This window comes from Chiloscyllium plagiosum, chromosome 1 (genome assembly GCF_004010195.1).
Source record: "Chiloscyllium plagiosum isolate BGI_BamShark_2017 chromosome 1, ASM401019v2, whole genome shotgun sequence".
Lineage (NCBI taxonomy): Eukaryota > Metazoa > Chordata > Chondrichthyes > Orectolobiformes > Hemiscylliidae > Chiloscyllium > Chiloscyllium plagiosum.
In genome coordinates, this window is record NC_057710.1 from 76,992,153 (window position 1) to 77,005,035 (window position 12,883).

General features: G+C 36.2%; 1 protein-coding gene across 2 annotated transcripts in view; it reads right to left on the reverse strand.

The window, feature by feature from the left end:
* sgtb (small glutamine rich tetratricopeptide repeat co-chaperone beta) overlaps positions 1–12,883 on the reverse strand; it is a 49,452-nt gene that overhangs the window by 16,916 nt on the left and 19,653 nt on the right. The window contains exons 3-7 of one of the 2 annotated variants that reach the window (XM_043689720.1): positions 11,730–11,833; positions 7,218–7,296; positions 1,656–1,755; positions 597–701; positions 374–512 (exon numbers count right to left, since the gene is read on the reverse strand). In XM_043689720.1, coding sequence (XP_043545655.1) covers positions 374–512; positions 597–701; positions 1,656–1,755; positions 7,218–7,296; positions 11,730–11,833 — 527 coding nt within the window. Of the gene's footprint in view, positions 1–373; positions 513–596; positions 702–1,655; positions 1,756–7,217; positions 7,300–11,729; positions 11,834–12,883 lie in introns of both variants that reach the window. The other variant, XM_043689711.1, reaches the window with a different exon arrangement.

The window sequence follows — 12,883 nt, forward strand, 5'->3', positions numbered from 1 at the left end:
ACAGGATGAAGTTCTTTTAACAAATTCTAAGAGCCATCTAAAAAGCCCAAGTGCTCACTTTCAGAAAATAAATAATAGATATCTTAAGACTTCCACATTTTTATTTATACCATATATGCATCAAATACACTGTGTTAATGGGGTAATATCCCAAAGAACTTTCCATTTAAATTACCAGTTAACCATCCATTAGTAATGAGCTGGAAATTCAGAGTTTTCAAAGAGTTATTTATATTCAAACCAGCAGGCAAATATCATGAGAAAACATGCACATTTTGACGATCTGGAAAACCTTGAGGTGCAAATGTTACCTTTAAAGTAGGCAAGCTGGAAAGCATCACAAGGACTGCAAATTCAGTAAAACAACACTTACTGGACTTGATGCTTCTCCTATTTTCTGTTCTGCCACTCTCAGGTTTGATTTGAAAGTTCCATTTTCAGGGTCCAATTCTACAGCCTTTTTGTAATAGGTGATTGCTTCTGAATGCTTATTCAAAGAAGTCAATGCTAAACTGAAAAAAAAAATCACTTTCAGATCTTCAGGAAAAGAAAAAGGATACTTTTCTCCAATGAATTTGAAAGGTGTGATTACATACCCCATCCTTCCATAAGCTTTGCTATAGTCTGGGTCAATGGCTATTGCCCTCTTGCAATCCTCTATTGCTGCAGTGTAATTATTAAGTTTGCTCTGAGCAGCCGCCCTAAACAAATTCAGTTGAATTTTAGTATATGAACTCTGATTAAAAGAAAAAATTATATCAAATTTCAGAGTTAGATAGAAAAGGAAACCATTTCCTGCCAAAATGATATTGTTTAAAGATTTAGGTTTTAGTATTTATCAAACATTAACTTATCGATAAATAACATTTCTGTAACAGTTTGTAACCCACAGAAGCATAGTCACATAAATAAGTAAATTTTGGCAAAATTGAAGTAAGCTGCTTCAGAATTATCCTCTCTTCAAATATTTGTTGATCAATGATTTCAAAGATAGATTTCTCATTAAATAAAAAGTAAGCAATCAACCAATCATATAGCATTGTTACAAATGCATACTGAGATATTTGCTGAACATTCTTTCACTGGATTTATCATTTTTTTTGAAGATCACCAAATTTCTCAATTTAATATCTAGATAAACTAAAATTCAAAATTATTAGATGGTTTTACCATATAAATAATACATATTATGTGACATGATTTTACAGTAATATATTTAATAACCTTATTTGTTCCAATCACTTGCATTTTATATCAATAAAATATGATATTTATATAATAAAGGAAAACGAACAGTACATTAACTGTCATTATACTTAAATATTCTCTGCAACTCAATGGTAATTACTCAAAATGTTGATGTACAAATAGAATTCTTCAATAAAGTAACCACTGTTTCAATAATGTAAAAAAATTATATGGAGTGAATGTAAGGATTTTACTCAATCTCAGAGAGAGATGGAGGAAATATTCTGTATCGAGTGTGATAAAATACTAATTTTGTTGAAAAAGTGCATTATTACAATTTTGACACACAAAAAAATGATAAATCTTCACCTAGATCTGTTGACACATTCTCGGTTTTAATCTTTGTGTATTTAATCAGACTGAAACAGATAAATCAATACAAAATAGACAGCAGAAAGAATTATTACCGGTTACAAAAGTAAACTGCACTATTTGGATCCAATTCAATTGCTTGAGTATAAGAGTCTACAGCAGCCCTGTAATTCTCCTCTTTTATATAGTTGTTGCCTGAATATTTGAACAAATTACAAATTAGAGTTAATCATTCATATTTGTGAGAAAATATATTGTCACTCCTTGTTTTGTATTTTATTTACTTTTAATTATGTAGTACAGGGTTTCTCAAACTGTGGGAATAAAATTTTCGGAAGACAGCACACAAACCCATATGGAGATTATGGAGTGCAGACAGGAGGAACCGAGAGAAGGAATTCAGAAATGCTGAACATTGGAAACATGCTAATTGGCCTGACAATCCAGTATCCACAGCAGCCAATCTGAAAACAAAAGTGGAGTGTTCTGTGGCCCTTAGATTTGCTCGCGAGTTACAGTTCTTTCAGTGCTGGAGCTAGATTTCCTCTGTCATCGAAAGCAGAGAATATTTCATCCAGCATTGTTTTGGGAACTTTTAAAATCCAAAAACAAAAGATTTAGCAAACAGGCAGATCGATAGATGTGGATAGGTGGAGCTCGGTAGATCAGCCTGTGCCTAGCATTTCATGCGGCAAGGTCTCTGAAACAGGATTGCATTGATTCTGGAGAGGGAGTGTCTCTGGAAGAGAAGCAGCAATTGGGTGAATGAGCTGAGGAGTGGCATAGAATTCAACTTGGATAAATGCAAGGTATTACATTTTGGTAAAACAAACAAAGCCAGGTCTTCTACAAGTAATGGCAGAGCCCTGCGTGGCATTTAGAACAGAGACCCCTTGGGCTCAGCTACATAATTCTTTAAAATTTACATCACAGGGTAGACAGCGTGGTTAAGAAGACATTTAGCATGCTTGAATAGGAGATACCAGTGTTGGACTGGGACATACAAAGTTAAAAATCACACAACACCAGGTTATAGTCCAACAGGTTTATTTGGAAGCACTAGCTTTCAGAGCACTGCTCCTTCATCAGGTGGTTGTGCTTGATTTTTAACTTTAGCATGTTTGCCTTCATTGCTCAGATTTTTGAGTCTGGGAGTTTGGCTGTCAAGTTGAGGTTATACAAGCTGTTTGTGAGGCCTCTTCTGGAGTACTGTGTACAATTCCGGTCACCCTGCTATAGCAAAGATATTATTAAATTGGAGAGGGATCAGAAAAATTTACTAGGATTTTGTCAGGAATGGAGGGTTTAAGTTATAAAAATAGACTGGGACTTTTTTTCCCACTGGAGCATAAGAGATTGAGGGGTGACTTTATAAAGGTTTATATAATAATGAGAGGCATAGATAAGGTGAATAACAAGAGTCTTTGCCCTAGAATGTTCAAAACCAGAGAGCATATTTTCAAGGTGAGAAAAGAAAGATTTAAAAAGGTCATTTTAACACAGCCAGTGGCTCATATGTGGAATGAACTGCAAATGGTGATTCCGGGTACGATTACAGCATTTAAAAGACATTTGGATAAATATATGAAAAGGAAAGGTTTGGATGAAGATGGGCCAAATGCAGGCAATGAGACTAGTTTGGTTTGGAAAATGGTTGGCAATAACTAGTTGGACCGAAGGGTCTGTTTCCATGCTATATGACTCTATGAGTGGAGACACAATGGGGAATGAATGAATCATTTATTATCACAAGTATTTCACAGTGAAAAATACAATAACTTACAATGAAAAGCTTCCACTGTCGCCAGAACCATTTTGAATAACTTAAGAATAATAAAAATAGCTTAAAGACAGTCCATAACACTTCTACTACCGCTTCACTGCTGCCAGCCAATGAAGTTGCTGCTCCTCAGGTGCCATCTTTCACCACTGGGCCTACCTCACTGATGTCAGCTCTGCTCCATTGATGCCGGGTCCCATGCTTGCCCCTCCACTAGTTGTCTCCCCAAAGCCACTGCCAGAGTCAGGCTCTGGGCTCATCAGCTGCCTTGGCTCCATCTGCCAGAGTCCCATTCCTGGTTCATCAGCCACTGGGGAGGGGAGGGGGGGGGGGGGGCATTGAGAGGCCGAGTCCAGGAGACAGAAGAACTGGCACACTGTCACTCAGATGGAGGGGGCTGAGTAAGCGCCAAAAATACCTGCCCTACAGTGGACCCTTAGAGGAGTATGTTTCAATCTCAAGCATGATCAGCAAGAGTTTGCAAATACTTGGAATTAAGCTAATTGCTGGATTTTAAGAATAAAAATCTTAATTTTTTGCATTCTTAAAATCTAAACCTGTTGGTGAGAGAAGGCTGGACATTTTAAGGTTTTTACTTACAGCTGGTTCTTGCAGGCCTTATAATATAAAAGATAAACATTAAGTTCTCCTAGCACAGTGTGCAAGCTGCAAGAGTGTGGGTGAGCCTGATGTCAGTGGTGGCTAAATTGTTGGAGGGGATTCTGAGAGACAAGATTTACATGCATTTTCAGAGTCAAGGACTGATTAGGGATAGTCAGCAAGACTTTGTGTGTGGAAAATCATACCTCACATTCTTGATTGAGTTTGGCCTTCAACAAGGTTCCACATGATAGACTGGAGAGTAAGATTAGACCACATGGTATCCAGGGAGAGCTGGCCAATTAGATACAAAATTGGCTTGACAGTAGGAAACAGACAGTGATGTTACAGGGTTGTTTTTTGGACTGAAAGCCTATGACCAGAGGATTTCCACAAGAATCAGTGTCCACTGTTGTTCTTCATTCATATAAATGATTTGGATGAAAAGGTAGGAGGCACGGTTAGTAAGTTTGAGGATAGCACCAAAATTGGTGGCTTGGTGGACAGTGAAGAAGGTCATCGAAGAATATAACGGGATCTTGATCAGCTGGACCAATGGGCTGAGGAGTGGCAGATGGAATTTAATTCAGATAAATGTGAGTTGTTGCATTTTGGCAAGACAAAACAGTGCAGGATGTACACAGTTAATGGTGAGCCCTGGGGAGTGGTATAGGCATTATGTTATTAAATTGGAAAGGATGCAGAAACGATTTACAAGATTGTTACCAGGACTGGAGGGTTTGAGTTATAAGGAGAGGCTAGACAGGCTGAGACTACTTTCCCTGAAGCATTGGAGGCTGAGGGGTGACCTTATACAAGTCTACAAAATCTGGAGAGGCATGGATAAGCTGAATAGCCAAGGATTTTTTTTTCCCCCCAAGGGTAGGGTATTCTAAAACTAGAAGCCATAGGTTTAAGCTGAGGGGAGAAGCTTTAAAAGGGACCAGAAGGGCAATTGTTTTCACACACATGGCAGTACGTACGTAGAATGAGTTGCCAGAGGAAGTGGCGGAGGCTGGTACAATTGTGACATTTAAAAGGTATCTGGATGGGTACATGAATAGAAAGGGTTTAGAGGGATTTGAGCTAAACACAGGCAAATGGGACGAGATCAGTTAAGGATAGCTGGCCAGCATGGACGAGTTAGACTGAAGAGTCTGTTTCCATGCTGTATAACTCTATACTTTATAAAATATAATTACTTTACAAAGCAAAACAAAATGAATGGAGTGGAAAATTCAGACTTAGAAACTCATTTCCCTGTAATATCACCCAAGTAATGTAGAACATGGCATATTAAGGCAACCATTGAAGCTTTCAAAATCCTGGAAAAACTGTGGTTGATTTGCAGGCAACAAGAAAGTATGAATTGCCAGTGTTGCTATAGCCTGTCACCAATTGAAATGAGTAATTCAAAATAAAATCAACGTGGCACGTTTTATTGACTAAATTAATACTACATGGATACCTTTATCCACAATTCAATTTTTTTTAAGCACTGTAAAGTTTATTATCTTCAACATTTGACACAAAGAGCTCAACAAATTCATTGCAAGTTATTTTGGCTACTGCGTCATCACAACAATGGATCAATTTGATAATCCGAATGATCCCTCCACAATAAGTAATTTTCCTCTCCATCCATTCAACTGTATATTCTACATTTTTGAACAATCTGATGACAATTTGTGCATAAGTATCCCACAAATTGATAATGAAATCATAGACAATACCAAATGATGCAGCACACTCATTTCCACTCCTTGAGGACTTTTTGTTTTCCCCAACTATCCATCTATTCGATTTAGTGTAAATGTGATCCATGAACAGCCTGCTACACTACTAATGTTTGAACCTTCAGATGTTAGACTCCCCCTGACATAACTAATGTTTTTTCCCTCCACACTTGATTGGTTAAATAGAAAAAGAACAAGGCCCATGCTCATTAGCTATTTTTGTTTTGAGTAGGCCTCCTCTATGCCTGCCCAACATATCACTGATGAACAACTTCACTTCATCTTCATCCATTTCATCATAGTCATGAACATACACAAGGACTCCTGCAGGGAATTTGATTTTTGTCAGGGTTTTATATTTGAAAATCACCACCCACTTTCTTTGCATCAATCATGCACGGTAGTGCCATTATGAATTTTGTCTTCTCGTGTTCTGTGGTTTTCTCTAAGATTTTTTTTTAACCTTATAAATGCTATAGTTTAGATGTTGGGCATACCAAAATTCATGTCTGTTTCATTCAGGTTGCTGATGTGTGACAATGAGTATTCATGCATTTGCAGCAGTCTGATGAAGAATCGCTAAAAACTGGTAATTTTGGCATCAAGTTGTTATGGTAGTCTCAGTGTGATCTTATCTTTCTGCCCAATATTAAACATTTTCATTCCGTAATGTGGTCTCATTAGCTAGCTGTTGTTCTGAAATATTTGTTGAGCTCAGTGTTTGACTTGCCCAACTTAAGCACTTCCATCACTTCTGGTGACACGGTAATCATTCACCAGATTTGAGGACCCATTCCATTACATGCTTCTCAAGACACACCAGCCATTAGTTCCTGTTCCTGAGATTGTAGCTACCTCTTCACTAAAACAATACAAAGAACAGATTCAATGCACTGCGACTAAAACAGGGAAATGTCACAAAATGCTGCCATACTTGGAATTTCTGGTACTTCTTGTTTAATTTTAGGTCTTTAGCATTCAGAGTATTTTGTTTTCATATTTAACTTCACTGTTATTTGGAATTCTTCCAAATCTGAAATACATTTTTTCAGCAAATAGACTTAGATTAGCCATTGATTATGCTCAGTCTGAAAACAAGCAAGCATTATCCAAGCATGACTTACTGTCATAAGAATCCAGAAATAAGATTTTCAGGTGTTTTTCTAATGTCCTCCAGAACCAGCTGAGGTATTAATATTTTGAGTCTACATTGTGTGCCAATCTGCATAATGAGTTAAGAAACCTGTAAACAAATAGAATGTTCCATGCCGCCTTGACTTGAGGTGCAGAGGAATGGTGACTATTTAATCAAGTCTAAATAACAAGTATATTTTAAGAAGATATAATTTAATACTTCAAAATGATTACTGCTCCATAAATACATTAATTCGCAGCAATACTAGCATCTGCTAACCAGACAGAATTGCTCAGGGATAACAAAAATATCATGATCATTTTGAGCACTATAATTAAGCATTTTAAAATGATGACACAATAACTGCACCCACACACAATAAATGCAATCACACACAAAGAGTTACCTTCATTTTTCAACTGTTCAGCTCTAATTACATCTTGTGCAGATGGAGTAAAGTCTGATGGAGTGTTCCATATTAATTTCTTCTAGAATAAAAAGAATATTGCACAAATTTTGTCAGTGTATTTGTTTAGTTCAATGGCATTCTAATGAGAGGATAATGATTCTAAAATGTAAATTACTTTCAAAACAAAATATGAGGATCTCAAACCATGCCACATACTGAGCGTGATCTTCCTCCTAATACTAGGATACAGTTAGGGTGAGTTTTTCATGTAATGAATCCCTATACCGTCATTCTCTAGAAGATGCTGACTCTTAGTTGAGTTTGATTCGAGGCTAACATAAGAAATCCAACAATATCGTACCCGAACGAGCATCCTTCCTGCAAGACTGGACACTGAGTATTGAAAGGCTGTTGTCATTGAAGGTTGAAAAGTTCGTTGAAAGGATTCTAGGCAGTTCTGAAATATCATGCAGCAGAACCAAAAAGAGGGACCTTTTTCACCCCTGAAGCTGCTCCACCTATTGAATTCACCTATAAAGACAATTGTCAACTACTCAACTACAGAAGCTATTGCAGCAAAATTCTGATGTCATGTTCTCAAACTCATTTTAAAAAAAAAGAGAAACTTCAAGCAAGTAAAAGGCCTATAGCGATATTAGACACTGACCATACTTTCATCTTTTGTAAGAAATATTATCTTTATGTTACATCTTTGTATCGTTATTTTAGCTAATAAGCTTGATACCTTTTATTTAGAGATCTTTCAGTGATCTACTTTTTTTAAAATACAAGAATGAAGTTCTTTTGCTGGTTATTTTAAAATTGGAACACTTGAAAACTAAAAGGAATCTATAAATGAGCCAAACAAATTAACAGTTTACTGAATATACTGCGTTGAAGAGTGTAGTGCTGGAAAAGCACAGCCGGCCAGGCATTATCTAGGAGTAAGAGAATCGACGTTTCGAGCATAAGCCCTTCATCAGGAATGTACTGAATATACTGAGGACATGTATAATCTGGTCATGACACTATTTCAGCATGAAAGGCACAACTAGCAAGCTGAATATGTTCTGGCTGAAAATCCATAGCAGTAGCTAAGGGCTATGAAAGACAGAGTTCAATATGTGATATAAGTCAGCACACAAAGATTATTAAATTCATGCTTTTTCAGTCTGTATAGTTTAGTGTCACAGAAGGTGTTACTTTTATCAACTAGGAATTTTAAATTTGCAATTCAATGGTTCAGGTTTGGAAGGAAAGGTTTCTGAACTTGATCATATTACTTAATGTTTCATCCACATTCAATATAATATGATGTTTTCTGGATTTTACTGAATAATCAAGCACTTTACATCACTATTCTACTGAAAAAGATTTGCTGATGAGACATTTGCTCAATTCATGAGCCAACAGAAAAAAAAACTGTGATCCTTAGGTTTTAAAACTTTTAAAATAACTGACAAAATCATGAAAGCCATGATGGTAGGGAAAGCAAATTTCTGAAAATATAACAGTTTAATCTGCATGCAATGAAAAACAAGTTCAGGTTTTAGATAAGCATCAAATAATCAGATCTTCAGAGTGCATTTTTTCTGCAACATCAAAAACTTAATATTGAAATTTTTAAACAATTTTTTTTCATATTTATGCATCATAGAATCGACATGGAAGAGTTACTGAGCTAACATCAAAGTCTGGTAAATGGCTGAAATGATTCAGAGTCCTAAAGGAGATGAATTAACAGTTAAAACACCACCATTCAAAAGCATGCTTGGATTATAACACGATCAAAATTACTCACTGTCTTTGTACTGCTAGGTGATGTCTTTTTGTTTGGTTGAGAAAAAAAAGGTTAATTAAAGGGATTTCTCATCAAACATTATGAAATACAATGTCGTTAACAACTTCTAGAAGTATACATTTTTCAGTCCTTTGAATACTGAGTACTTTTTACTGAATGTGAGAGATTTTAAATTGGTAGCAACAGCATTTATTTATATAGTGCCTTTAAGGTAACAAAGCTTCCCCAGATGTTTCACAGAGGCACTATAAACCAATTATAATGACAAGACATCAGGATATATTATGGCGGATGATCAAAGGCTTGAACAAGAGTTAGGATTTAAGGATTGTTTGAAAGAGAAAAGAAAGTGAGGTAGCGAGATGCAGAAATTGAAGAAAAAAATGTTGAACTTAGGGCTGATCGAAGTAAATACTCAGCTATCAATCATGGAATAATTAAAACAATAAAGAGGCTGCAAATTGAGGAGAGCAGAAATCTTGTAGTGTTGGAGGACTACAGGAATTCAGAAGTAGGGAGGAATCAGGCAATGGATGGACCCAGAAACAATGTTGGAAATCTTAAAAATACTTAACTGGGAGCAAGAGCAAGTCAGTAAGTTACAGGAAGATTATACTAAAAGAAGGTGAAGCATACAACAGAACACGAGGTTCAAATTTACATGAAGTAGAACGTGGGAGGCCTGCTACATGTGTTGTAGACAAGCCAACTCTGTGAGTAACAAAGGCATGGATGAGGGTTTCTGTAATACAAAGTAGTGTCAAGTAATACTATGGACATAGAAATAGTTGATCTCTGGAATGGCACAGACATGTGGTTGAAAGTTCATTGAGACATTAACGGTACACAGAGTCTCATTCAGTTTAAACACTTCCAAGGAGTGGGACAGAATCAGTAATTAGAGGACAGAAGACAACGAATGGCTTCAGTACTCTGAATATTTATTTAGAAGGCATTTCTGCTCATCTAGCACTAGCTGCCAGACAAACAACTGATAATTTAAAGACAGTGGAGCTGTTAATGAAATAAAAACTTGGCATTGTCAGTGTGTCTGTGGATAATGATATTGTTTTCCAATAATATCTCCAAGGGTCAGAACTGAATGGTGACACACGATGGACATCTAGGGAGTTAAATATATGCAAGAGACAGTAGAAACTGGGAATTCTGCAATTGGTCTGGTGATTCTCCACAGTTGGCCTACCAACTACAACACTGCTAAGGAGTGAGAATGAAATACTTTCCCCTTGCCTATATGAGGGCAGTTAACAATAACTAAGAAGCTTGACACCATGCAGAACAAAGCAGCCTAGTTGATTGAACAGCACCACATCCACAACTGCAACAATGCAAATCATCTACAAGGTTGTACTGCTGCAATTTGCCAAAGTTCCTTCAATAGTACTTTTCAGACTTACAACCTCTGTCATCTAGAAGACCAAGGGCAGCAGGCACAAAGTACACCTTCACACTTGCAAATAGTTCTCTAACATACAGACCGTTCTCAGTTGGAAATATCAACATTCCTTAACTATTCCTGGAACTCGCTCACAACAATCTTGTGGGTGTACCTACATGATAAGGACTGCAGTTATTTGAGAAAGTGGCTCATCAACTTTTCAAAGACAAGTAGAGATAGATAATAAATGCTGACATTGCCTGGGAAAACCAATATAAATGTTGTAGTTAATTACCCACATCCTTTGAATAAATAAGAACTTTCTTTTGTTCAAATAGAGAATAAGGATGATTCTAAGCTAATTGTAATAATGTGATTAATATCTTTAGTATCAATGAAAATGTTTCACTACATTACAGTACTGTCAAAGTGAATTTAAGAAATTCATTGGCAAATTAAATAAATAATTATTTCCCGACCACTATGAAACTGGTTTGCAATTACTCAAACCTTTATGTAAGAACCTCAACTGAACAAATTAGATTAAATTAACAAACATTAAATAGATTCAGTTTTTAAATAATGAAGGAAAGACAGGTATTTCCTACTATAAGACAATAATAACATTTGAAAAGTGTCCATTAACTATTTTGTGGATATTGCTCTTTCTTCTATGGAAGGAACTGATTGAAAGCTATAATTTAAACTTGGTCCTCTACTAACTCAGTATGCCTTTGTCATACATCACCGTTAAACAGGATCAGAAATCACAGAACTCAGAAATAGGCTCAAGTATAATCTTAAAAATACTATGAACAATTTCATCGAAGTAATTTTTAAGTTCATATAAAACACTACTTTAGTCACATGTTTCAACCACATATATACAGAACATTACATATGTCAAAGCATTCAATAGTACATACAATCATGGTTTAAACCTCCCAGTCCAAGTACATATAGTCTCTTGCACAACAACACTTTTGATCTATGCTTGCCAAACAAAATTAAATAACAAATTCTTAGATTTCTTCACTTTTTTCCCCACCTTTACCTGAATGTTTAAGAAAAAATAGCTCAAAACTTAAATATATAGGTGACACAACTTTTTGACTTGGCTCTAGATCTCTGCTTCATAATAAACTTCTATGTTATCTTGTCATGGTCCTCCAGTTGTCTCATTACATAATTCTTCTGACAATCTGAGGTTAGAAACTCAGTTTTAGAATTGCACTCACATTTCCATTGTATATCAATGTGTTTCCTACATACTATTTTCATTAGTTTCCATTTAAGTATTTAGACCAACCTTAGTAATTGCTGCAGAAAATATCTCCATTAGAGGCGGTGAGACGGCTAGATCGATATCCTGGGAACTTATTTTGAAGACATTTTCCAAACACTGCATAGCAACTGAAAGAAAAATACGTCTCGTTACTTTTGGTCTATGAGTGGTAGTAATGTCCCTGTAGAATAGCATTTTTCAGACAATGAGTTTCCAAAATATAATCTATATTACAAACAACAGATATCACTAAAGCATTCAATTGTTTACGGTATTACAGTTTTGTGATTCAGCACACCAAGTCCTCACTTCATGCTGTAGCTTCATTCACAAAATGTGCAACTTTAAGTGAATCAGATTTTCTAATTAACCATAACTTTTATATCTGTTTTAAGCTTTGTAGAACTCAACATCTCAGAAAAAAAACATTGAAACATTATATCCTGTAAACTGAAATGCTTCCAATTATTAAAATTACATTATTATATTTTTAAATAAAGTAAATCCTTAAAATTTGATAACTTTCTTCTTGCCTTCTACTCTTGTCTGTGTGTTTGGGAGAGTCAGGACACTCTGAACCCTTTCTCTCAGTGAAACCACCATTCCCTGCCTCTCCTATTTCTTGTTTACCTCTTCGCTAAGCAATGTTTCTAGAGATGAGCAGCAAGAGGCCAGAAGAGCCTTCCAGGAAGAAAGCCGCAAGCTAGACAGGGAAGGTTAGGGAGTGGACACTGTGAACCTGAATGTTAGCAGCAAGAGGGAAGGTAATGGAGTGGCAGGGATCATGAGTTCGATGGTCAACACCGCAAGGAACAGGGAATGCGTGTAGTGTGCAAAGTAGAGGTTTTGACTATAAGAGGAAGGGTCAGAGTTCTGGAAACGTTGAGAACTGAGGGTCAACCTAAACAGTGAGTATTAAGGAGTGGAGGAGGCTGCTTCCAATGGTGATATTCAGGTAACATGGCTTTAGGTCAGACATGGTGCAATTGACTTTATAATAAAAATTACAATTCCAAATGCAACTCAGGGTCCTAAATAACTGATGTTAAAGTTAAACAAAACTTAAAATGGGGCTCGTTAAACAGGGAATCACTGTAAAGGCTACAGAGTAACTATAATTCATAAGCTTATAATTATTCAAATCATAACGGTCTATTTTCTTCTGCCACGCATTCAAT